Genomic DNA, 26,831 nt, shown 5'->3' on the forward strand with positions numbered 1-26,831 from the left:
GGTTGCCCACCCCTGGATTAAAGCATTCAGTTGGGCCATCTCTGTGAACTCCATCAACTTTTGCAACCATTCATCCGTTGTGGGAATCAAAGTATCTTTCCGTTTTTGTGCGTAATCTTGCTGCCATCAACATATATAACCAAGTTCCAAACTTTTCTATTAAACCCAGAAGAAAAGTTTGGCTTTTGACCCTTTCTTAGTACGATACAATGAGTCTTCAGTCCCTTTTCATTGCCTAATGAGTCTTCGGAGAAGGGCGGGATATAAATGGAATTAAAATAAATAAATAAATAAATAAAATATTAACTCAATTAATAATAGTGAACTTTAAATTTTATGACAATTGTAAATGTTCTTTTTCACTTTCTTTTCTCCCTTTTACGTAGTCATTTGCTATGTTAAATGTTTTGGCGGCCCAGTCGTGTATGTGAAAATGGGTGACTATCATATAAACTGAATAAATAAAAGAAGTAGAATAAAAAAAATACTTCTAAAAAAAGGGGAAAAGACTCATGTTTTTCTTTGGTTTAGAAATCACAACAATAGTAGGAAAGCTGGCTGTTAAATTAGTAACACAGTGAAGTGAATCTGGCTGCACCCCCCTTGTCAGAAGGTCGCAAAAAGGGGATCACGCCAGGCTGGGACACTGCAACCTTCATAAATACCAGTCGATTGCCAAGCCTCTGAATTTTGATCAGGTATCCCAATTGGGGATGCTGCAAGGGCCGTTCAGCGTGAGAAAAAGGATCACAAGTCATTTTCTTTGTCAGCCCTGTTGTAACTTCGGTCACTAAACGAATCGTTGCGAGTCGAGGACCACCTGTAGAGATCTGCCTCCCCTGAACCCCAGGCCAGAGCCACCTTGCTCCTTGCAAGGTGACAAGAAGGGAACTTGCAACCGGCTGGGCTGCGCGGTACCTGCCCCTCTTCCATCTCGCCATTGCCCAGGCTCAGCGAAGACCCGAAGCCTTCGACGCACGTGGGAACGTCCTTAGGAGACGACTCGGGCCAATCCAGGCAGCTCCTCCTGGGTGCCTCCCTTGCGTAACCCAAGCCCGGAGTCCTGGCCAAAACGCGCGGCGCCTTTAAAGCGCAGCCACGAAGGGGTGGGCGTGTTGGAGGCAGCTCCGGCTGGCTGGCTGGCTGAGCGCTCGGCGGCCTTAAAGGGGACTGGCGCCTTGGCCGGCAAAGTTAAAGTGCCAGGCCGGCGGGGGAGGGGTGGGGGTGGGGGGAGAGGAGAGCCTCGGGCTGTGGCCGTGGTCTTGCCAGAGGTCGGGGACACCGGCCGAGAGGCGGGCCGGCCCTCCCCAAACGGGAGGAGCCTCTTTCGAACCCGGCTCCCGGGAAATGCCCAGCGGCGGCTTGGATCCCTTTCTCCCTTAGGATCGGGAGCGCTCGAGTGCGCGCGTCCGACGCCTGGCCAGCCTGCTCCGGGGGACGCCGCCGATGATGTACACCATCACCAAGGGCCCGAGCAAGCTAGCCACGCAGAGGAGGACAGGTCAGCCTTGGGGGAGGGGCGAGGATCGGGCCCGTCCGACCCCCACCTCTACCCCTGACCCCCCCCCACCCACCCACCTGGACCGCAATGCCCATCTTCCCCGGCCAGCGCGCCCGAGATCGGGAAGCCTAGCTTCCCCCTGGGAAAACCACGGGACGAGCGGTTCCCTCCGGTTCCTTAACTGCACCCCTGGACGGGGTGGGTGGGGGGCTTGTCAAGTGTCGGGCCGTTCCGCAGGCCCGGAGCAAGCCAGGCCCAAGAAAGAGAGACGGATCGTGCTCTCTCTCTCTCAGGTCCCACGCAGCAGGTGGAGAGCAAACTGGTCGATCTGAAATGCCGGCGCCAGCAGCAGCCACAACAGCAGCAACAACAGCAGCAGCAGCAGCTGGAACTCAGCTCGTGGCCCCTTGCAAGGTGAGGAGGGGGTTGGGGGTCTCGGACAGGCCGGCGAAGGGGGCAAAGAGGACGTCCCCGATGCCGGTGACCTTGCCCGGGGCTGGCTCCGCCGCGCACGGTCCAGCTGGCCCACTGGGGTGGGTGGTTGGGGGGGTGGGCGAGCACAGGGGTCGTCCCTCGACGGCCAGGCTGCTCCGAGCCCGGAGAGCGAGTGTGTGGGGCGGGGGGGGGTCTTTCAACCAGGCTACCACCCTCCCCGGAAGAGAAGTGGAGGTGACCTTGTCGGATGGCTGCCTGCTGTCCTTGTGGCCACATGGCTCCCAAGGGGCGGGGGGGGAGAGGGAGGCGGGGGCGGGGAGGAGGAGAGGGGGTACCCGCCCCCCCTCCGCCCCCCCCTCCGAGCCACGTGGCTGCAAAGGACAACCCCGACGGGGAGGCGCCCGCTGGCACGTGCGCGCCGGAGAGAGGGGAATCTCCTGGTGGGGGGGGAGGCGGGGGGGGGGAGGATGCAGGTGACGTCAAAGGACATCACGAGATGGGAAGGGGGGGGCGGATGGGGAGGCATCCAGCAGGCAGCCTTTGCCCTAGCCTAGACCAGTGTTTCCCAACCTTGGCCACTGGAAGATGTGTGGACTTCAACTCCCAGAATTCCCCACTCAGCAATGCTGAGTGGGGAATTCTGGGAGTTGAAGTCCACACATCTTCCAGTGGCCAAGGTTGGGAAACACTGGCCTAGACAGAGAAGGCCAAGGCAGAAGAGTTGGGGGTGGGTGGGTGGGGGGCGGCGGCTGCCTGCGGGGTGGCCCAGGAGTATTTATTTATTTATTTATTTATTTATTTATTTATTTATTTATTTATTTATTTATTTATTTATTTATTTATTTTAATTCCATTTATATCCCGCCCTTCTCCGAAGACTCAGGGCGGCTTACAAGCTTAGCAGTATGAAGCAGGCGCAGTGCTTTTTTTTTTTTTTGTAAAAGAAAAATGGTGCCGGAACTCACACGTGTCATACAACCCGCCTTGCCTACCCTACAAGGTTCCATCCCAAAAAGGTGCCGGAATTCCGTTCCGAGCCTTCGATGAGAGAAAAAAAAAAAAGCCCTGAGCAGGTGTGCTAAACCTGTTGAATGCTCGCCTTCCTTCGATGAGAAAAAAAAAGCCCTGAGCAGGTGTGCTAAACCTGTTGAATGCTCGCCTTCCTTGGGTGGGGGCATGGTGCTGAGCACTGGTTGGCTGGGGCTTTTTTTTTTTTTTTGCGCGCACTTGCCGGTGCCTTGGCGCACACTCGGCCTTTGCTTTTCTTGCAGAGATGCTTCAAAGGGCGCTTGGCTTGGAAACCCCCCCCCCTGGATGGAGAAAAGGGGATGTTCTCAAAGTTAATAGCAATAACGACGGACTTGTATACCGCTTCGCAGTGCTTTACAGCCCTCTCTAAGCGGTTTACAGAGTCAACCTGTTTCCCCCAACAATCTGGGTCCTCAGTTTACCGACCTCAGAAAGATGGAAAGCTAAATCAACCTTGAGCCAGTTAGGATAGGAAGGAAGGAAGGAAGGAAGGAAGGAAGGAAGGAAGGAAGGAAGGAAGGAAGGAAGGAAGGAAGGAAGGAAGGAAGGAAGGAATAGCACTTAGACTTATATATCGCTTCACCGTGCTTTACAGCCCTCTCTAAGCGGTTTACAGAGTCAGCAGTTGGACCCCCCCCCAACAATCTGGGTCCTCATTTTACCGACCTCGGAAAGGACGGAAGGCTGAGTCAACCTTGACCCGGTCAGGAATCGAACTGCTGGCAGCTGGCAGTCAGCAGAAGTAGCTTGCAATAGTGCATTCTAAACACTGCGCCACCAGGGCTCATAAGTTTAAGGTGGGTGGACTTCAACTCCCAGAATTCCCCAGCCTGCATGTAGACTTAGGGTTTTTCAACCTTGACAGCTTTGTAAGATGTGTTAAGACATTGGCTGGGGAATCCTGGGAGTTGAAGACCACTAGACTAGACGGTATTAGTCGGATGGCTGATTACTGTGAACCTCTGCAGAGGTCTTTGGTTTGAAACACGCATCAGCCTTTGGGTTTCGTGTTGTTCTGCTTGGATTCACATGACGCCCTAAACTGGAGTTGAATAGTTTATAATCCAGCCTACAGTAGAAATGCAATCTTTACTATTCAGTCACTTGTGCTAATAAGCAGGACAAGGTTTTGGGAATGGCGTTTGTTGGAACTGGTGAGCTTTGAAGGACTAAGGGTGAAAAAAAAATGTTTTCACTCAAACGTAGCCCATCTTGTACAAATAGTCCTCAAGTTATGACTGCAATTGGGATCAGAATTTCCATTGCTAAGCCAGGCTGTTAAATGAGCCATGCCTGATTTTACAACCTTTTCTGCCACAGTTGGTAAGTGAACCGCTACCGTCATTCAATGGATCCAGATCCAGCTTCCTGCATTGACTTTGCTTGTTGGAAGCCAAGTGGGAAGGTGGCAAAAGGGGTGTGTGTGTGTGTGTCACATGACCCCACAGAATGCTGCAACCATCGCAAATATATTCCGGTTGCCAAACGCCTGAATTTTGACCACATCACTGTGAGGATGGCTGCATCAATCTTAGGGGCAATGCCTGGTTGCCAGTCACTTCGTTCAGTGCCGTTGTAACTTTGAATGGTCGCTAAAGCAAACGGTTGTAATTTGAGGATTTTGTGCAGATTACAAACTTCACGTCTTAATCTAGGAAACCTCCGCTTGTTTGTTGGTATTTTAAACAGGTTCTGCAAGTCTGAAAAATGTTTGAAAATTCCTGAAGTGGGCCATCGCCACCAGCATAATATAAATTGTTCACTTATTTTGGGGCATTCTTGGCTCGACAAACATAACAGTTGTGCCTTGGGTAATCTGGGGTAAATTATAGCGTATTGTGCATTAAACTATAGGTGTGGGTAGACTTGTTCGTAGAAAGACATGGATCCGCCCTTGAGTTCACCTGATACTGCCATTTTCATTACACAACAGCATTAGCCTTTCATTTTGATTGTGCAATTGGAATGCTGTACTGTACTGTACAACAATTCACCTAGTGACTGTTTGAAGTTACGGCAGCACTGAAAATAGTGACTTATGACCGTTTTTCACACTTATGACCATTGCAGCATCCCCTGGGTCATGTGATTTTTCACATTCGGATGCTTGACAACTGACTCACATTTACGACGGTGGCGGTGTCCCAGAATTGCACAATCCTCTTTTGCGACCTTCTGACCAGCACAGTGAACCAGTTTCACTGAACAGCCGTGTTACTAATTTGACAACTGCAGTGATTCCCTTAACAACTCTGGCAAGAAAAGTCGTAAAACGGGGCAAAAGTGTTGTTTAACTATTTTTTTCATTTCATTCTCTAAATATGTGTATTTGTCTGTCTCTTTCTCTTTTGTGTGTGTGTGTGTGTGTGTGTGTGTGTGTAATAACTCTGTAGAGATTTAGTAACAATATAGTAGAGATTTTTATATTAAGTAATCTAAAACTGAAACCTATACAACAAATACTTTGAAATGCTTTGATGTGAGTCATAATCACTCTTTATTCTAATGTCATACTCGATTTTGGATTTAAAAAGCCAAATAATTTTATGCTTCCCATATTGACATCCTAATTTGTAACTAATATTGATATAATTCAAGGTGCTGGTTATTACCTATAAAGCCCTACATGGCCTGGGTCCGGGATATCTGAGGGAACACCTGCTGCCGGCATCAAATGCCCTTCGCCCAGTGCGCTCCCACAGGGAGGGTCTGCTCAGGGTCCCGCCGGTAAGAGACTGCCGGCGGGTGACACCCAGGGATAGGGCCTTCTCGGTGGGAGCGCCTGCCCTCTGGAACCAGCTGCCGGTGGAGCTGAGAACTGCCCCCGACCTTCGATCATTCCGCCGGGGCCTGAAGACCTGGCTCTTCGAGCTCTCGGGCCCAGACTGAGGAGGAATTTTTAATTTGGGGTTCTTTTTAATTGACTACAGGGTTAATTTAATATTTTTTAATTTGGTTCTTAATTTTTGTATTTTGGATTTTTTAATTTCCTGTAAACCGCCCTGAGTCCTCAGGGAATAGGGCGGTATATAAATATAACTAAATAAAATAAATAAATAATATTAGAGCCTTGGTGGAGCAGTAGGCTAATGCCTCCTTAAGTAACACCAGCTGCCTGCAATTAGTGCAGGTTCGCGTCCCACCAGGCTCAAGGTTGACTCAGCCTTCCATCCTTCCCAGGTAGGTAAAATGAGGACCCAGATTGTTGGGGGCAATTAAGCTGACTTTGTAATAATGCCGCTTGGGGTGTGTGTGAAAGCCCTAATAAGCAGGCATATACATAGAATGAAGGCTATTGCTAAGCACATTGATTTGTGCTTTAGATTGTAAGCCACCCTGAGTCTTCGGAGAAGGGCGGGATATAAATGGGATTTTTTAAAAAAACTCACTTAACAAATTTCTCACTTAAGCAACGTAAAATTTGGGCTCAAATGTGGTCATACGTCAAAGGGCCCTGAAAGAGCAGACAATATTTCCCAGCATTTAGAAGAGCTTTTGGGTTGCAAAGCAGTTTTTACTTTGTGTCACACATTACTTGAAGCCCAGTCCGTGTTTGTTTAGTGTCTGGCTGGTTGGACACTTGCAAACCCAGCCATTGTCTGCTTCCCCCCCCCCCCCCCCCAGTTTCCGTTCGATTCTCGGAGATTGTCTGCAGTTTTCTTGGCCAGGTTTTTCAGAAATGGTTTGCCATTGCCTCCTTCCTAGGACTGAGAGAAAGCGGCTGGCCCAAGGTCGACCAAACTGGTTTTATGCCAAAGGCAGGACTAGGAACTATTGAAAATTAAATGTGTTGTTGATCGCTGTCACCAGCTTTGCTGAAATAAAAGAATTGTGCAAGACCGTGTAGGTATCCACCTACTTGGAAGGTACTCAACATCCCATTGACAAAGTTATCTTCCTTTTGGTCTATATAATTTGTTGCCCTGCTTGTTTACTTATGTAGCAAGAGTCCAGAAAGCTGCTTCATAAAACACTCTTTACTTAATAGCGGCGTTTGCACAACACGTGTTAAATGATGTAACAAAAATTAACCCATTTTCTGGCTAGGAAGTGTTCACTGAAGCATTAACTAACCCAGGGGACACCAAAGTGCCCCCACCCTCTTAAAACCAAAATCTTAAGCCAGAGAATAATTTGTAATTCTGAATTAGATGTGAAAACTAGGGAGAAATTACATTTTGCCCTTAAAAAAGCACTTTATGGTTGAGGATCGTATATAAATTCATTTGGCTGCATTTGAAGGATAGGGAAAGGGAATCACAGTTGTCTTTAGGTGTCTACATTGGTAAGAATATGGTGGACTATACAGAAACCCCGTGTGCTGAACTGTCCAACAAAACTAAGTTGTGATTGTCTAATTTCTGTCATATAAGCCTAGCAACTGTGAGCCATTAATCCATGATATGTCTTCGTGCTTTGTGTGCATTCTGCAGGTGTGGTGTGTTTAAGCAATCACAGCTTAATGCAATGTTAAGACGATGGTACCATTATATGATACTTTGTTCAAGTGGTAGCTTGCACAAGATTCTAGACCTCATGGAGTGCAGGGGGAAAAGTGATATCTGGACACTGCAATTTTTAGGCAATGAAAAGGGACTGAAGACAGTGCAATTCCTTCTCTGAAGCTTTTTCTTCCCCTGAAGAAATACTTTTATCTCAAAGTGTATTTAATAAAATACATAATTTGGCCCGGGAAGGCGCCAGAGTCAGGCCGGACACCCGTAAACATAGGTGCACATTGATCACCTCTGATCAGACCTTGTGCTGTTTCAGTTCCCACTGTTGTGTCTCTTTCAAGCTTCGGTGTTGGCAAGTTTTACAATGACCGTTTGTTCTACTGACCTTGGAAAAATGTGTGTCCAGTTGCAAGGAGAATTCGGGAGAGGGCCTGGATGGGACACGGGGGGGAGGGGGGAGGAGGAGGGTTGGGAAGGATGAGTAAACACCATGTGACTTGCTTGATGTTGTGGAAATGCAATCAGGTGGCAGAATCTGGGTCAGATGCCGTTGGACTCCTGCCCCAGAGAACTTAAAACCCGGGGCAAAGTCCGGAACTGCATTCTAGATAGTGACTTGCATATTATTGAACAAAAGGACAACTATTAGTAGTAAGAGGAATTGAATTAGCCTTGCTTCTTCATTCAAGGGAGTACAGATAATCCTCGACTATCTGTTCATTTAATGCCAGTTCAGACTTAAAAGAGAAACGCCAGCGTAGGTTGAAATCCTACGCTTGCTCGATAAAGTTCTCGTTTGCACCAATATAAATAGTCCTCAACTTAAAATAGTGCGTTCAGTGACAGTTCGAATTTACAAAGGCTGAAAAAAAGTGACCTAGGACCAATTTTTATCAGACTTAACAAACATCGTAGCATCCCCATGCTCACAGGATCAAAATGCAGACTTATGACCATTGCAACATCCCCATGTCAGGTGCTTTGCATTGGGATGCTTGGCAACCGACTCATATTTATGACGGTTGCGGTGTCCCGGAGGGGTCATGTGATCCCCTTCTGCAACCTTTTGACAAACCATGTCAAGCAGGAAGCCAGATTCCCTTAACAACGGGTTTACTAACTTAAGAACTGCCGTGATCCGCCTGAAACAATTGTGGCAAGGAAGGTTGAAAAATGGGGCAAAACTCAATTAACCAATGTCGCGCTTAGCAACATAAATTTGGGGCGCGACTCTGGTCAAGTCAAAGACCTGTATGTGGAACACAAAATACCTGTTGGATTGGCCTGAAGTGCAAACCTAAGCAGTCGGATTTGGGCAGATTCTCGAAAGGAAGGGCAAATTCACACAAGCCCTTTCAAATCGGACTCGCCCAGAGTTTTGCTAGCGATTCCAATTCAGGTTGGGGTCTGCAAATCCAATTCCAAATGGATTTTTTGCAAGCTCCGTTCCAGTTCAAAATGGTTCTGCTGGAGTAGCGAAGGGGAGGCACGGAGCCTCCGGTGTGGTGTGTGATTCTTTTGATTTGAAGCAGAGAGATTCTCCTTTCCTTAAAGCTCAGTTCTCCAATCTGCCTCCTTCGAAGAGTGATGCAATCTTCCAACCGACCTGTGCCAAAGATTGTGGCTCTTTTCACTAATCCGACTCAAGATTAGGAAAGATTAAAAATGGACTGTTAAGTTGCTGGGACCTGCCAGCGCAAGAATTAGCTTGGAGGGTGGAAGCTTTGTTCCTTAATGACTCTTTACTTCCTCTGCTATCGTTGGGCTGAGTTGCTGTGCGAAATGGGCATGGTTATATTAAATATATTAAATAGGGACACGGTGGCTCAGTGGGTTAGGATGCCGAGCTTGTCGATCAGAAAGTCGGCAGTTTGACGGGTCGAATCCCGAGTGCCGTGTAACAGAATGAGCGCCTGTTACTCGTCCCAGCTTCTGCCAACCTAGCAGTTCGAAAGCATGTAAAAATGCAAGTAGAAAAATAGGGACCACTCCGGTGGGAAGGGAACAGCGTTCCGTGCGCCTTTGGCGTCTAGTCATGCTGGCCACATGACCACGGAGACGTCCTCGGACAAGCGCTGGCTCTTCAGCTTTGAAACGGAGATGAGCACCGGCCCCTAGAGTTGGAAACGACTAGCACGCGTGTGCGGGGGAACCTTTACCTTTACCTTTTTACATTAAATATACACACAAAAGGATCTTCTCCTTTTACTCCTGTTCCTTCATACAGGTGGCCTTAACGTATGACCACAGTTGAACCCCCAAAATGACTATCACTAAGCAGGTGAGATTTGCCCAGTTTTTTATGACCTTTCTAAGTGAATCGCTGCAGTTGTTAAGTTAGTAATGTGGTTGCTACGTGAATTTGGCTTCCCCATGGACTTTGCTTGTTGGAAGGTCACAAAAGGGGATCACGTGATCTTGGGACAACCGTCATAAATATGAGTCAGTTGCCAAGCGTCCGAATTTTGAACTCGTGACCCTGGGGATGCTACAATGGTCGTAAGCGTGAAAAAGGATCATGTCCCTTTTTTCTTTTTTAAAAATATATTTTATTGATTTTTTTTAACATAATCACCTTAATAATTGTTAAACAGCATGTTGTCTGGGTTTATATTTAAAAAACAATAAGGATTAGTTTCTATAATTCTATAGTCCACATAGCTTTGCTTGAATTTCTCTTCCAATAATATTCTTTTTGCCAACCTTTTTTTTAAAAAAAAGTTTTGGAAAAATTACAATATAATCCCCAAAACCAATCCCCCCCCAACCCCCCCTCTCCCTCCCCCACTTCCCAAAGCTGAACACAGGGTTACAAATATAATAATCATAATCTAACTAACATTAACCAACTATATAAATAACCAAGTTCATAATGCGCTTTAACTCCCCTTTAACGTAAATACAAACAAAATAAAAGTGAACATAATAATAAAAACATAAACAAATTAATATCCAAGTTATTAAACAATAAAAGGTAAAGGTTCCCCCACACATGCGTGCTAGTCATTTCCAACTCTAGGGGCCGGTGCTCATCTCTGTTTCAAAGCCGAAGAGCCAGCGCTTATCCGAGGACGTCTCCGTGGTCATGTGGCCGGCATGACTAGACGCCAAAGGCGCACGGAACGCTGTTACCTTCCCACCGTGGTGGTCCCTATTTTTCTACTTGCATTTTTCACGTGCTTTCGAACTGCTAGGTTGGCAGATGCTAATACTAAAAATAATAATAATACCATATAATTAAAACTAATAAAAATTCCACTATTATAAACTATTAACAATAATAACAATCTAAAATTTACCCATAAGCCAACCTTGAATCAATACAATTCTTATTATTTTGATAAATAACAATTAAATATAGGCATTTTTCTAATATTTCTGCAAATAATAACCACATCAGTGGTTATCATAGATCAGTTTACATAGATCCTGTCTACAAAATTCTTGTTTAAGTTTGTTTCCCCCGCAATGTTACCGGTTGAGATTTTCTCAAAGTTAACTACACTTAAGTATTTAAGTCTTTTTCCTCATACGGGCCATCCCAACACTTTCACCTTTCTCATGTCTTAAAAAAGAGAGAGAGAAAAGAGAAGAAAAAGAAATAAGAAGATAGTATACTACTTAAAATACATGTCCCTCTTAGGCTAACGTACATTAATTTTTCTCTTCTTTTTAACCATATTCAAACATATGTTTAATCTTTAAAAGTCCCTTTTTTCACTGTGGTTGCAACTTTGAATGATCACTATAAGTCAAGGACTATATATGTATACGAACCCATCCATGATCTTGCCAGCAATGCAGAAAGCATCTGCCACTGCTGAAGTAGCACCAGTAGTCCTTATTTAGCAACCACAACTGCTAAATTGTGGCAAAAGAGGTCATAAAATGGGGCAAAACTCACTTAAGTGTCTAGCCACAGAAATTTTGGGCTAATTGTGGTCTTAAGTTGAGGACATCCTGTAGAAGTTAAATGCACATCAGGATTGACAAACATTTGGTAAAACTGCTGGGAAAAGACACTGGAAAATTTTATATTTAAGGGGCAAAACGTTCCAATTCAGTTTTCTTGGCAAGCTCATAGCCCCTGACTTATGACTGCAATTGGGACTGTCATGATAGTCACAAGTCAAGGCGCCCACATGAGCAGACCCAACTTTAAAACCGTCTTGATGGAGGCCATTAAGCGAATCACGGCATCGTAAGACTGAAACCATGCAGTGGTTAAGGAAATCAGGCAGTCGTAAGTCGTAACAATATCTTCATATAATGGGGGTCATGTGAACTTGCTGTATTCCCAACAAAGCAGAAATAAAATCCTATTCTCTTCTGTTTTCTCTTGGCAGCCCCCTTCCCAAGCTTGTGTTCAACAGGGTCAATGGAAAGAGACCCCCATTGATGATCTCACCCCCCGCAACCACAGAGGAAAACTACACTGTAGCTCACGAAGAAAATGTCCGGTTTGTGTACGAAGGTAAGCTGGCTGCTGGCTGACTCTGGCGCAGGAGGCTTCCAACGTGGCTACTTGAAAAAGCGTGTGGACTTCAACTCCCAGAATTCCCCGACTCCCAGCAGGCGGGCTGAAGAATCCTGGAAGTTGAAGTTTGAAAACCGCTGCTCTAACAGGAAGTCAGAAGACTGGTGGAGCCCCCGATTTGTTTGTCCTTGCATTGTGTTTGTCAAGGACACAAATTGAAGCCAGAGAGCTGCAGGACAAAAAACAAAAACTCACGTTTTTTATGGAGGGAAACCATCCATCAACCTTACAGGTGGTCCTTGAGTTATGACCACAGGGGAAGCCCCAATTTTCCCATTGCTGAGCAAGACACATTCAGCGCCCCATTTTGCAATCTTTCTTGACGCAGTTGCTAAGCGAATCACTGCAGTGGGTGAGTTAGCCACCTAGTCGTTAAGTGAATCTGGCTTTCCCCCGTTGTCAGGTGGTCGCAAACAGGCGATCACACGTGGCCCCGGGGTGCTGCCACCGTCATAACTGTGAGTCAAATTGCCAAGCGCCTGAATTTTGATCGCGTGGCCGTGGGGATGCTGCAACGGCCGTGTGAAAAAGGGTCCTTAAGTCACCTTTTTCAGTGCCGTTGTGACTTTGAATGGTCACTAAGTGAACAGCTGTAAGTCGAGAACTCTCTGAGCTTTCTTTTCTTCCTGCTTCTAGCCTGGCAAGAAGTGGAAGAGCAGCTGCAAAGTCAAGAGCAGGCAGAAGGTGGATCTGGTCCAATACAATACGCAGAGAAGACGCCCAGTCCGGAACTGAAAGGTAAGTAGACACAAACACACACACACACACACACACACTGCTCCTTCCCAGGCCTTTGCTTCTCCCCAAATCCAAGCACAAGGCAATATAAATAAAAGCATGAATACTGCTAAGCTTGTAAGCCGCCCTGAGTCTTCGGAGAAGGGCGGGATATAAATGGAATTAAAATAAAAAATAAAAAATAAATAAATAAAAATCTCAACAGTGCTTTTTTTTATTTTCCTACCAAAGGCAACTGGACTGAAGCTCCTTGATGAAGCTTCTCGGACGAGAAGCGAAATGCCTTCTTCTTCCTGAAGAAACCGTCTAGTTGCCTTTGGAAGAATAGGGGGGGAAAAAGCATCTTTGAGGGAGAAGATCAAAGCAATTAAGATGGCCGCCGTACCGTGCCCCTAAAAAAATGGGGCAGGTGTTCCAATTGCAGGATAGGGGTCGCCATTTTGACTTTTACGATCCCTCCACTCCCCCAGGCCCCATGTTGAAGCAAAGTTGAAGCAAAGCAAATCAGGGGAATGGATCTGGCCTTTTGTCTCCTTCCCCCCCCCTCCCTCCCCCCCAGAAATGTTTGGATTTGTACAGGAGTTTTAAAGGCTTGGCGGAGGTTTTCTGCTCATGCATGGAGAAACCTTCTTTTAATTGCTGAAGAATCTTGCTTTTCTCCCCCGAGCGATTTCTGCATAAAATATAGCCATTTCCCCACCACCACACACACACACACACACACACACACACACACGTGCTGAACTTCAGGACCCAGAATTCTTAGTCAGCCAAGCCAATCGCTCGGAATGCTGCGAGTTGTAATCTCAGCTCATCCAGAAGCTATTGCATTGTGCAACAGCAGTTTAGTTGCAATGATGTTTTTTGCAAGTATCCTAAATCATCTGCAATTGTACTTGACAAATATTGCAAGTTCTGCTAAATTGAAGAGAAAGAAAACAGCTTTGCCAGTCTTGGTGGGAAAGTTATTCTATAGCAGGGGTCTTCAAACGTGGCCCTTTTATGACTTGTGGACTTCAACTCCCAGAATTCCTCAGCCAGGCTGGCTGAGGAATTCTGGGAGTTGAAGTCCACAAGTCATAAAAGGGCCACGTTTGATGACCCCTGCTCTATAGCAGTGTTTCTCAACCTTAGCAACTTTAAGATGGATGGACTTCAACTCCCAGAATTCCCCAGCCATCCAGCTGGCTGGGGGATTCTGGGAATTGAAGTCCAGCCTTTTTAAAGTTCCTCAGGTTGAGAAACAGTGGTCTACGACATAGGAGAAAATCCAGGGATGGAAAACTGTGTTCTTCTAAGTGGTGACAAACTCCAAGAACCAACCACCCCAGATAGTATTATTTTTATATATTAAATTTATTAGGTTTTTTTGTGCCACCTATCTCCCATATAAAGTGACTCTTGGCTTACAACTTATAACAAGGGTCTTCAACCTTGGCAACTTTAAGACTTGTGGACTTCAACTCCCAGAATTCCTCAGCCAGAAGAATTCTGGGAGTTGAAGTCCATAAGTCTTAAAGTTGCCAAGTTTGAAGACCCCTGTATTATAATAATAAGAAGAAGAAAGCAGGGGGGGTTTATAATTCATCACTTCTGAAACAATATTTCTCAACCTGAGCAACTTTAAAATGAGCGGACTTCAACTCCCAGAATTCCCCAGCCAGCAACTAAGCTCCATTCTGGGAGTTGAAGTCCACCTATTTTAACGTTGCGCAGGTTGAGAACCGTGGCTCTGAGGGTTGGATAGAAAAGAAATAACACACTTAAGCAGCTTTAAGTGTGTGTGTCGGGGGGGGGGGGCGGAGTGGCCTTGCAAATTCTAACTTTCTTGTTCCCTTTTTCAGATTTTGTTCCCATTGACCTCGAAGACTGGTGGGCTCAACAGTTCCTGGCCAAAATCAAGAATGGCTCTTAAAGAAGGCAGGAGCGGCCGCTTTCCAAGAGAAATTTTCCAATCCGCTCTTCAGAAAACGCAGGCGCGTCGGAGCGCAGCGAGAACTGGACAAATAAAGGGGGAGGGGGCTGGCGTGGAGAGAGGTTGGCCGCTCAGCTGGCCTTGAAAAGGCTGAGATGCCCCATTGCCCGGAAGAAGCCTGCAGACCTTACATTGTGGGGATGCCGGGGTGCCCAGAGAGGGGGGCACAAAGCGGGCATTCTTCTCCTCCCTCAGGCCTGGCACCCAGCACCGAGTCCATTTGGGTCCCGGAGTCTAGACTGTGTTCACAATAAACACGTTGATCCTGCCAGTGGTACAAATGCAAGTTGAAAGGAGTTTTTGGTGGGGGTTGGCCTCCCTCCCCAAGGACGTTTCTCCCCCCCCCTCCCCAAAGGAAGTTAAATGCCAAGGAGAGGCAGAGAGGAAAGTCCAGCTGCAGTTATTCAGAGCTGCCAGGATCAGGCACTGGGGAAAATCAAAAGACCACCTTTGTTTGGGTCAGGGGCAGGCAACCTTGGCTCTTTTATGACTTGTGGACTTCAACTCCCAGAATTCCTGAGCCAGTCACGCTGAGGGGAAAGAGAGAGGCTTCCAAGCTGAGCCATGCTGGCTCAGGAATTCTGGGAGTTGAAGTCCACGAGTCATGAGGGGGCCATAGTGGGCAGAGTTTGCACTCTTAACCACTGCGTCACTCTGCCTTCAGTCTCCAGTTGCTTTGCATTCCAGTTGCAAAGAGGAAGTTGAAGTTTGGTCCCTGTGCCTTCCCTCACCCAGCACGGGAGCCCCCAAACCGGAGTGCACAAGCCAGAGGCTTTGCAAACCGTATCGTGGCTTAATGTAAGGTCTTGGTTCATACACGGTCAATAGGTGAATGCAGGCTTCGGAAGTTGCCATCAGTTTCCAGCGCTCTGAATTTTTTGCAAGGAGGAAGCCGAGTTTGATCTCCCTGCCGTGCCCCGTACAACACAGGAACTCCTAAACCTGGGTGAACAAGCCACAGGCTTTGCCTATCATATTATGGCTTAATGTAATATTAATATAACTCATTGGGTTTAGCTTAGGGTTAACCCACAAAGCGAGGGTTGGTGAGTTTGGAGGTTGTGGGAGCACAGCGAGTGTCCTTTTTGTCCAGGCCTCCAGTTGCTCTTAGCAACTCCCACCACCTCTTCCATGCTAAAAATTTAGAGGCTTTTTTTTTAGTTTTGTTCTTGGGAAAGAGCGGGCAAGTCTCCTTCTTGGCTGGCATTTACAATACAGAGCACAGCGGGCCCAGCCAAAACTCTTGGAAAGAATTGTGTCATTTGTCTTGCAAAATCCTTACCTGAAATTAAACAACCCCTTTCCAGTTGAGGGCTGGGTTCACACGCTTGTAGGGCAGAGGTGTGGGGGTGGATTCAACCGTGAGCTGTCCAAAATTTGAAAAGGGAACTGGGGATCAGATGCTGGCTGCCTGCAAGCCTTCTAAGGGGTTTGGAACCATTTTGGCGCCCACGTTTTAAGGGGCAAACATGCCTTCAGAAAACGCACTCTGTGTGTGTGTGTGTGTGTGTGTGTCCTTCTTGGATGTGTATCTTTAGAACTGTTGTGCCTTAAACTCCTTAGACTCCTGCCTTAAAGCAAACACCCCCTCCACAAGGTTTTGAATTTCCCCCTGTAAGTTTTGGTCACGAAAACTGCCTTGAGCATTAAGTTTGTCGATAAGTGGATACAGATAATCCTCGGCTTACAACAGGTCATTTAGTGACCCTTCAGAGTTACAACGGCACTGAAAAACATGGCTCAGGACCTTTTCTCACACTGTTGAAACTTCCCCAGGGTCACATGAACAAAATTCGGGACGCTTGGCAACTGACTCACATTTATGACGGTCGCAATGTCCCGGGGTCAACTGATCTCCTTTTGTGACTTTCTGACAATGGGGGAAGCCAGATTCTCTTAACAACCCTTTGACTAACTTAACAGCTGCAGTGATTCATTTAACAACTCTGGCAAGAAAGGTTGTAAAATGGGGCAAAACTCACGGAACTGTCCTGCTTAACAACAGAAACGTTGGGCTGAGTTGGGGTCCTTAAGTCAAAAGACGATGATTCGCTTCCCTGTGAATGGCCCACAAGTGTCAAATTCACCCATGCTAAGTGATCGGTTACAGTCTGCAAGATGGACTATTGGTGTGAGTCTATAACCAGCCACAAACGTGGCATCTAATGGGATCTCAGCCTTTAGGACTGGGAGGAAGGAGTGGTAGGGGAAACTCAGAAAGTGACCTCGAATTCCCATTTGGGTTGGGGTTCCCCGCCCCAAATATGCAACTATTGGAGTGTCAGGTTTCTCATGCTTTAAGCTGCTGCACAAGCCCTCAGTCTACATCAGGGGTCTTCAAACTTGGCCTTTTTATGACTCATGGACTTCAACTCCCAGAATTCCTCAGCCAGCGTGCCTGGCTGAGGAATTCTGGGAGTTGAAGTCCACAAGTCACAAAAGGGCCAAGTTTGAAGACCCTTGGATTAGAATCTCTTGCAAGTAAAGAAAGGGATCATCCATATAAACACACCATCCAACCGACTACAGTAGGGGTCTTCAAACTCGGCCCTTTTATGACTCGTGGACTTCAACTCCCAGAATTCCTCAGCCAGCCACTGGCTGTGGAATTCTGGGAGTTGAAGTTACGAGTCATAAAAGGGCCGAGTTTGAAGACCCCCGGTTACATGGCCTTAGCTATCAGTCTCCGGGACCCTGTACAATATGCAGAAACACAGTACAGTATTTCTCAACCATGTCAACTTTACACTGGGTGGACTTCAACTCCCAGAATTCCCCAGCCACATTGGGGTTGAAGTCAACCCAACTTATAAAGTTGGCAGGTTTGAGAAACGCCTCCGTATACAATCGTCTTCATTGTGTTGGATTCCTGATTTGACAGCTCCAGAGGCACAGAACTGGGTATTGGACACCCGAGTGTCCCTTACAAACACACACACACACACACACACACAAACCACTATATGCCCAGGAGGGACCTGTCACATTGCCATTCTGTATTCAGTTGTTCCAGATTCTTTGCAGCTTTTGCATTTGCTCACCAATGGCTCGGTAAAAATGTGGCGCAACCAAATGGATTATCGCACTTATCTTTTTTTTTACTGTCTTTACAAAACACAACGGATCCTATCTTACAGGGAGGAAAGAGGCCAGTGAGTTGGAAAGAGGCCAATATCACATTAATACCTAATGAGGGACAAGATTTGACAATAGATAGGCTGATAATCAGTCCTGAATAAGGATTCCAAGTTTTGTTTTTGATTTTTCTGCAGCTATTTCAGTTGACAGACACAAAATAATTTTGCAGAGGTTTATTCATGAGGAACCGGCTGGGTTGTCATCTAAAAAAAAAAACCAGTTAAAAGGACAATGTTACTGTAGATGTGCTTTGGACATTTTAAAACATTTGGAGCAACATAATGAATAACAAGCTGCGTTGACTTTCTGAGATATAGAAAAGGCCCGTGACAGTTTGGAGTGGACGTTCTTGTTTAAAGTTCTGGAAGATTAAAAAAAATTTGGACAGGACTTGCTAAAATGGTAAAAATGTGCTACGTAAATACAAGAGCTTCTGAAACAGGATCTGGAATTTTCCCTTCCGGTTCACTTAGGCTGAGAAACCATTTTGAATCAGAGACCATATTTAACTGGGTCAATTGAAGGTTTTGTGGGGGCATTTCCATGACTTGATAAGCTTAGTTATTTTGAACCTTGATTAGAGGTTCTGGGGCGGATTAATAAGCCTCTTTATTTCATTAAAAGGTGTTGCAGGATCCCAGGAAATGGAGTTATTCAGTACTTGGATTGAAGCATGTTGTGCAAACTTATTCCATGGATAACCCTCTTAGTTTACTGCAGAAAAATATAAAGAGCCTTATAACATCTTAAAGGGGGGAAAAATCCTATTGCTTAACTCTTTCACTGATCACCTTTATCTATCTGCACATAGTCAATAGCTTACTGGTGAAGTGGACTGCAATCCACAAAAGTGGGAGATAACAATTTTCAGCGACTGGTTTGAGTTGAGGGTGCAGTCTATCTAACTGCCTAGCCAGGAATTAGCTTTTTTTAATCCATTAAAATGGAAACTCCAGTCGCCTAAATAAAAGCAGGACTTGGACAGCTCCCATTTCTAATCTTCCAATTGACGGCGAAGTTTGTTTTTCCTTAATGCCCCTTACCTTTTTTGAGTAAATAGCTTGTTTGGGCAAATAAGAGAGCCAGTTTGATCTAGTGGAGAAGGTACCAGATTAGAAAGCAGGAGATGGTGAGTTCTAGTTCTGCCTTTGGCGTGAAAGCCAGCTGGGTGACTTTGGGCCAATCACCAGGAGACGTTGGGTTCTAGTCCCGCCTTAGCATGGAAGCCAGCTGGGTGACTTTGGGCCAGACATTCTCCCTCAGCCCAACCCACCTCACAGGGTTGTTGTGGTGAAAACAGGAATGAGTTCTAGGTGCCTTTATTTATAAAAATAATACAGGATAAAAATAAAGAAATAAATAAGACAGCTGTATAACAGCGTGGTGCCTCCTCAGCCTGCCTCCGAAATAAAACAGAAATCTGCTCAGATATTCCATGTTCAACATTTAGTGCTTCTAGATCCCATTACAGCTCTTGGCTTCTAGAATTTGGCTCCAAGGGAAGGAACTTAGGGGTGCCTAAAAAGGCACCACAAACAGAGCCTGTTTTTTTCCCCTAGTGTGCCACTCCTTAATATAGGCAGTCCTCAATTTACTACAGTTGGCCCCAAAATTTCTGTTGTTAAGTGAGACAGTTGAGCGAGTTTTGTCTCATTTTATGATCTTCCTTGCCACAGTTGTTAAGTGAATCCCTGCAATTGTTCAGTTGTTAAGCAAATCTGGTTTCCTCCATCAACTTGGCTGGTCAGAAGCTGGCTGGGAAAGTTAGAAATGCTGATCACATGATCCCCCGGACACTGCAACCGTCATGAGTACATGCCAGTTTCCAAGCAATTGAATTTTGATCAGGTGACCCTGGAGATCATCAGTGTGAAAAACTATTATAAGACACTTTTTTTCAGCGCCGTTGTAACTTTGAACGGTCCTGAAATGAACTGCTGTAAGCCAAGTATCAACAGACATGTGTAAAGAAACACTCTGGAGTCTCCATCTTGAAAATCCAGTTTATTTTCTTGTTCTGAGACGGGGAAATGTCACCACTGCAGCTGACTTCAATAAAGAAGAGCAGTGGAGTGAACAGACACACACACACACACACACACAAACACACAAAAATGAGGTCATCCCTTGTCTACTTTTGACCTTTGTTCTTTCCACTGGGGATAGTACTCCATTTTGGCATGCAGACACAGAAAGTGCCCAACCCAATCTAAACTTTAGCTGAAATTACGGAAGACGAAACGCATACATATAAAAATGACACACACGCACACACACATATTAGAAACCATAGTAGCTTATGGGCATCTTTGTGGCTTAATCCGTGGCAAGTTCACCACAATATTTTCACGCAGCCAAGAGCAGGAGAGGAAAAAAATGAGACACCTCCAAGCCTTTGATTTCCTTTTTCCTCAGCTAAGATCACTGTGGTCTAGCGTCTTGCGAAGGATGCGAAGACAGACCTGAGAAACCAGAGTGCAAACTGGATTCATACAAACATGCACACACAGGCCCAACACACACACACACGCGTGCGCACACATACACTGTGCAAAAATGCAGGGACTTGTGCAAGAGGAAGGGAACTGTAGTTTGAGCCAAAGTACCAACTAACCAATCAGTCGTGACAAAAAACAGCTGTGGACAACTTAAGAATATTTTGCACAAAGCTTTTGGGAAAACTGAAACCGTATAAAAGGTGGCTAAACATGGAGAGTGGAACGAAAGTGGTCCATCGTGGCTAAATCGTGGCAGGGGTCCTGGAACCTAGCCATTTTCCCCCCATATCCCAATAATTCGTCCTTTCACAGCGTGCAGAAATTAATCAGGCGATCCAGAGAATTTTATCCCTTTCCCTCTACTGAGAAAACATCTTTTAAAAAAAAATGCGCAGAGAAATGAGTACAAAAAAATATAAAATGTGACGGGGTAGAAGTAGATAAAAGGAAGCTCCAAAAAGTTTGCCTGATACAGGTAGTCCTCGACTTACGACCACATCTGAGCCCAAAATATCAGTGGCTAAGTAAGGCAGTTAATTCTGCCCCATTTTACAACCTTTCTTGCCAGACTTGCTAAGCAAATCGCTTCAGTCGTTAAAAGTTAATAACACGGTCGCTCAAGTGAATTTGGCTTCTCCCACTGACTTTGCTTCTCGCCAAAGGGGATCACGCGACCATCATAAAGTACGGACCTGTGGCCGGGCGTCCGAATTTTGATCATGTGACCACGGGGACGCTGCAACCAATGGCAGCAGCATCCTAAGGGTCAAAAAATAACCATAAATTACTTTTTTCCCAGCGCTGTTGTAACTTCGAACAGTCCCTAAATGAACGGTTATAAATTGAGGACTACCTATGGGGAAAAAAAAATGCTGGCCGGTGGTGTCCTTTTAGCTGAAGAACCTTTGCTAAGTTTTTAAAGCCACTGATGCATTGGGGGGATGGTGCTGATGGTCCCAAGGGCAGAAGGGGGGTGGGTTCCGTTGAGCCCTTCTACAAGGAGGATTTTTTTTCCATGCAACTTGCAAAGATGGGCATCAAATTGATCTTCTGGCTGAACCTCGGTTGGGCAACACAACAGTGCCTCCTGTTGTGTATCAGCTGCAGACCACAGCCAAGCTGGAAACCAGTGGGAAAGGACTACCATTATGAGCCTTGATTGGGATGAAATATGGATGAGGAGGAGGAGGAGGAGGAGGAGGAATAATCCACACCACTTGCTGGAATAGAATTGGTTGGTGTTTAGGGGGCTCTGCTGATTTACTTGTAACCAAGTCCAATTGATTTTTTGGGGGTGGGGAGCTAGCCAGAGTTGCTTGTAAGATGGGCAGCTCTACAAATGTCTAAAATGAATAAAGCGATCAAATTAAATCGTGCTTAAATGTACCTGAAGCATTAGCAGTGTGCAGCAATCAAACCGTCACAATGGCTTGTACACCGAACAGGGAGGGAGCACATTGTTATTCCCATCACTGCTTCCCGCAATTGGTATTCAGGGCTAGGAGGAGAGTTAAATGCACTGTGGCTCCATTCCTTACAGATTTCCCTTTCTCCTGTTCGGAAAAGAGAACCCTGTGACAGAGAGTGTCATAAACTTCTCTCCACTTGGCTGGCTCTTCTGAGCTGCCTTGTGACTCTGCTTCTTGTCGTCGGGGTGGGGTTTTGAATGGGTGGTTTCCAATTTTAAAAATCTAAAGCAGGGCTCTTCAAACTTGGCCCTTTGATGACTTCTGAACTTCAACTCCCAGAATTACTCAGCCAGGCATGCCTGGCTGAGGAATTCTGGGAGTTGAAGTCCACAAGTCATCAAAGAGCCAAGTTTGAAGACCCCCTGATCTAAAGCTATTAAATTGACTTTGTAAGGAAGTTCTTTATTAAGAGAACTAAACTTGGTAGTTTTGCTTGTCTGTTTAGGATCCAGGTCCAGATAATACAGTGTGTGTGTGTGTGTGTGTGTGTATAAAGGTTCCCCCGCACATGTGTGCTAGTCATTTCCAACTCTAGGGGCCGGTGCTCATCTCCGTTTCAAAGCCGAAGAGCCAGCGCTTGTCCAAGGACGTCTCTGTGGTCATGTGGCTGGCATGACTAGATGCCAAAGGCGCACGGAACGCTGTTGCCTTCCCACCATAGCGGTCCCTACTTTTCTACTTGCATTTTTATGTGCTTTCGAACTGCTAGGTTGGCAGAAGCTGGGACGAGTAACAGGCTACGCGGCACTCGGGATTCGACCCGCCAAACTGCCGACCTTCTGATCGACAAGCTCAGCGTCCTAACCCACTGAGCCACCGCGTCCCTATATATAATTTTCAAAAAAGAGGATGGATTTTTTTTAAAAGCCACACAGCTCCTGGGTGCTTTCTGCCCTCCTTAACAGAAATGATGGTCTGTGTTCCTGTTCACAAGACTTCATACAGAGACAAGGATCAAAAGACACAGATTAGTTAAAGGACAAACTACAGTATCTGCACCAGAGGCCCAAAGTAAAAGCTAACTATTAATTCAGAACTACCACAAAATAAAACCTGGGAGATCCTTTAGTTTTTCCCTTCCTGGTCCCACATATTTTCCACTTCTCCTCTGACCAAGAGAGGTTCAGATGCTCCGTTCATACATTCCATGTGTCATTAGTTGATTCAAGTAGCGAAGAGTTTTTGCATTGATTCAAACTGCAATGAGTTTAAGCCCTACTTCTTTTGTGCAGAGAAGAAAAGCCCCGGGAGGTCGTTTTTTAGCTCCCCAAAATGCTCTCTCTTGCAAGACACAGCTGGCAGATGGATTGTGGATTCTGTCCTCTCAGCACACTTTCAGTGCACCAAGAGAAACCACAAATGAAAGCTGAGGTTGCAACCATCGTTTGACTGAACTACTCAGAAGGGAAGAATTATGTAGAGTGTAAGTCGCTTCTCTTTGGTGCCCAAGAACATAGTCATTTCCAAGCTTACTTATTATAGTCTAGAAGCATCATCCAGGGAGGAAGGGAAGGGAAGGGAAGGGAAGGGAAGGGAAGGGAAGGGAAGGGAAGGGAGATTGATATGGATGGATGGAAGGAAGGAAGGAACAGATATGGAAGGAAGGAAGGAAGGAAGGAAGGAAGGAAGGAAGGAAGGAAGGAAGGAAGGAAGGAAGGAAGGAAGGAAGGAAGACTGATATGGATGGAAGGAAGGAACAGATATGGAAGTAAGGATGGATAGATGGAAGGAAGGAAGGAAGGAAGGAAGGAAGGAAGGAAATTTGTGACACATTTGGATGGAAAACAGTGCTATTGCAGGAAATAATGAAAGCCAATAGATACATTACAAGGACATCCCTTTCTGGACAAGGTGAATAAAAGCTGGAGGCCCAGGATCAAACTCTGAGGCCTCCACAGAAACAAAATGTTTCAAGAAGTTTTTTTGTTTTGACTGCACCCTTTCCTCCGCCCCACCCCCCAAAAGGATTTTGCTTATCTAACAAGTAGCACATAGAGAGCTCAGTGCAGAGTAGATGTGTTCAAGTCTGGCAGGTGGAAACAGTGGTCCAAGGCTGGATTTGGAGGATGGCACATTTGGCCCTGTGAAATCCAGTCTCTGGGTCTTATGGAAGAACGGCTTATTGAAATCCTCCCTTTGTGGTTCAATCCCTTCCTAGACCAGGGGCAGGCAACCTTGGTTCTTTTATGACTCATGGACTTCAACTCCCAGAATTCCTGAGCCAGCATGGGGGAACTTTGGCCCCCTCATGACTCGTGGACTTCAACTCCCAGAATTCCTGAGCCGGCATGGCTCAGCTTGGAAACCTCCCCCTTTCCCCTCAGCACAGCTGGCTCAGGAATTCTGGGAGTTGAAGTCCACGAGTCATAAAGCGGCCTAGGCCTAGGCCAGGGGTAGGCAACCTTGGCTCTTTTATGACTCGTGGACTTCAACTCCCAGAATTCCTGAGCCAGCATGGCTCAGCTTGGAAACCTCTCCCTTTCCCCTCAGCGTGGCTGGCTCAGGAATTCTGGGACTTGAAGTCCACGAGTCATAAAACAGCCAAGGTTGACCACCCCTATCCTAGACTATAACACAAAAAAGTGGATTTGACGGGGTAATTTTGTACAGAAATCTCTTCTCAACGGGGTGGGGGTGGGGAATGGGTTGATTAATCTGATGACCCCTTGCCCTGCCCTCCTCTTGAAAGCATCAACAGGACATAATCTTAGAGGAAGCACTCCAGACCTTCTGTTGGGAAAATTTGGGATTCAACCAGGGAACCAGGAATGAGCCTAGTGGAAACGACAGAAATTGTACTCTGATCAAACCAGAATTGACGGGGGTTGGAAAGCAGCTATTTATTTATCAGAGTGGGGGCCTTTTGACACCTGTACAGCTAGCCCTTGACATACGACCGCGACGGAGCCCAAAATTTCTGTTGCTAAGCAAGACAGCTGTTGAGTTTTGCCCCATTTTACGACCTTTCTTGCCACCGCTGCTAACGGAACCGCTACAGTTCGTGAAATTAGTTACACTGCTGTGGAGTGACTTGGCTTGCCAGAAGGTCACCAAAGGGGAACACGTGACCCGGGACGCTGCAACTGTCCTAAATACATGTCTGTTGCTAAGCGTCCAAATTTTGATCACGTGACTGAAGGGACGCTGCGGTGGTGGTAAGAGTGTTAAAAACGGTCATAATAAGTCACTTTTCCAGTGGCGTTTTAACTTTGAACGGCCACTCAATGAATGGTTGTCAATTGAGGATTACGTCCTCAACGTCCCGTCGTTGAAAGGGGCCTTTCTAGGCTGCATGACTCTATGGTGGTCTTTGATTGCAAAATAAAATCCACGTCTCCCTCTGGACCAAGGTGGATTGTTTTCTGCTGTTAATCCATATCAATGGATTTCAAGGGGGGGGGAAGTAGAGGGAGCCTGTGAACGATCTCAGATGTAGGATGATGCACCCATGAAAGGTTGTGACGCCAATGCGCAAGAGAGAAAGCACTGTCTTTCTGAGTTTCCAGAAACAGAGCTACGGGTTTCCTTTGCCACATCCAGCAAGTCTACAAGTTAGCCGGCAAAAAGATAGCCAACAAAATGGATCTTCTGCCTTGTGGCAGCTAGCAGCAATCTGGAGCGGATGTGAACAGCAAGCTAAGCTTTCAAAGACAGTCTCTCAGAATCAACTTCCTCAGCTTGAATGAGTGCTAGAGGTACAGATATCAAGTTCCAGAGTTCTCAAGAATGGCACGCTGGCTGGGGATCCCTGAGAACTGGAAGTCCACATCCATCCTGAGGTCACCCAGATTGGGAAAAGTTATTCTAAAGGACATCAAAGGCAGCTTTGCAACCAGAAAGCTCATGAACACCGCTCGTGATCGGATGTTCATGAGATCTTTGGAAAGCAGAAGAAGAGAGACTTGGATAGTGGTATATGCAGCATGGATGCTGAAGACTCTGTCAAAACAAACTTGTGTAATTCTCACCCAGAAAGCGGAGATACTAAATCTTGCTTTACTACTTCCTGAAGAGTAGAATCCATTCCCTGGATGTAATATAGGGAAGGCTCAGAGTGGCTTGCTTCTTTCACTTATGTGCTTGCTTTTTCACCATCCAAGGGATGCAAACCCTCAAAAGAACCACGAGTGGGTACATTCTAAATAGTTTGGTCTGAACGTACAGATAGGGATCAGAATCATTTGGATGAATACGTGCTGTCAATGCTCCAAAACTGCAGACATGCAGGCGGGCCAACGACACCAACGCTGGTGCAGTGGGAACTTCTCAAGAAGATAAGATTGGGAGAGTGGGAAAAGAAAGACGAAACCAATATCCAAGCATCCAATATACTGAATTACGGAATTGTCCCAGGATTCAGGGTTAATTGCCTCCACGACTGCTAGTAGGCTAGGCCCTCCCATCATCATCATCATCATCATCTTGAGAGTTGGTAGGACATCCCAGCTGCCTCGAAAGATGGTTAAGCACTCCTCCTTCTCATGCCTCACACAGACAAATGGACACACAACACAGCCACACAACCCATGCATTCATCCTCATAATGCCAGTACGACGGGTGTACCACTTGTCCAATGAGAATAGGTCCATTCTTTTTGTCGTTGGAGACACGGCTGATACTATAAATTACCTCCTCTTTGTATACTATCTTATAGGCAACAGGTCAGTCCACGAAAAGAAGCTGGAGAAGATTGGACTCATTTCTCGCGATCTTCTGTGTAATGCTGGAAACGCGTGAAGCTCATAAAAACCTGCTCCAAGGAGATTTGGCTTACAGAGTAATCTTCTATGCAGTACTTGTCTTTGGCTTTCTCCAGTGTCCCAAACACCTGGGAGACACAAGACACACAGGGAGAGAAAGGGGGTAGTTAACACTTCCAGGCCACAGCCTCCATCCAAGGTTTAGAAGCTTGTAAGATACCAAAGCCAGTGTGGAAAAAGGACGTTGGAGTTCCTACTGAAGATCGTTAGCTTTCACTTGTTGAGCTGTTCTAGACCCTTCCCTGATAGATCAGTTTTATATACACTATTTTTCTTAGTGAGAAAGAAATTTC

General features: G+C 46.1%; 3 protein-coding genes and 1 long non-coding RNA gene across 5 annotated transcripts in view; 2 read left to right on the top strand and 2 right to left on the bottom strand.

The window, feature by feature from the left end:
- Window positions 1-26,831, top strand: part of LOC310646177 (ankyrin repeat and fibronectin type-III domain-containing protein 1-like) — a gene marked incomplete at its 5' end in the record, with an annotated part of 598,148 nt that overhangs the window by 103,805 nt on the left and 467,512 nt on the right.
- On the top strand, window positions 1,173-14,937 carry MCRIP2 (MAPK regulated corepressor interacting protein 2). 2 transcript variants are annotated; one of them, XM_083372881.1, is made up of 5 exons: window positions 1,173-1,501; window positions 1,795-1,915; window positions 11,769-11,896; window positions 12,596-12,697; window positions 14,542-14,937. In XM_083372881.1, the coding sequence occupies exons 1-5, from the start codon at window positions 1,447-1,449 to the stop codon at window positions 14,610-14,612; spliced, it is 477 nt and encodes a 158-aa protein (XP_083229007.1). In that variant the 5' UTR covers window positions 1,173-1,446; the 3' UTR covers window positions 14,613-14,937. The 2 variants fall into 2 exon arrangements, with proteins under 2 accessions (XP_083229007.1, XP_083229006.1); XM_083372880.1 differs by having other exon boundaries at window positions 1,795-1,914; window positions 11,765-11,896.
- LOC310646602 lies at window positions 19,800-22,292 on the bottom strand. The gene is made up of 2 exons (XR_014493730.1): window positions 22,077-22,292; window positions 19,800-22,043 (listed from the first exon to the last, which is right to left on the bottom strand). It is a non-coding gene; the product is annotated as an uncharacterized lncRNA (long non-coding RNA).
- Window positions 22,524-26,831, bottom strand: part of ABCA3 (ATP binding cassette subfamily A member 3) — a 64,090-nt gene continuing 59,782 nt past the window's right edge. The window contains 1 exon segment of the mRNA XM_083372731.1: window positions 22,524-26,606. Within this exon segment, the coding sequence (XP_083228857.1) occupies window positions 26,475-26,606 (132 nt within the window). The 3' untranslated portion in view covers window positions 22,524-26,474.

Source organism: Vipera ursinii (genome assembly GCF_947247035.1).
Source record: "Vipera ursinii genome assembly, chromosome: 13".
In the NCBI taxonomy this organism is placed as follows: Eukaryota; Metazoa; Chordata; class Lepidosauria; order Squamata; family Viperidae; genus Vipera; species Vipera ursinii.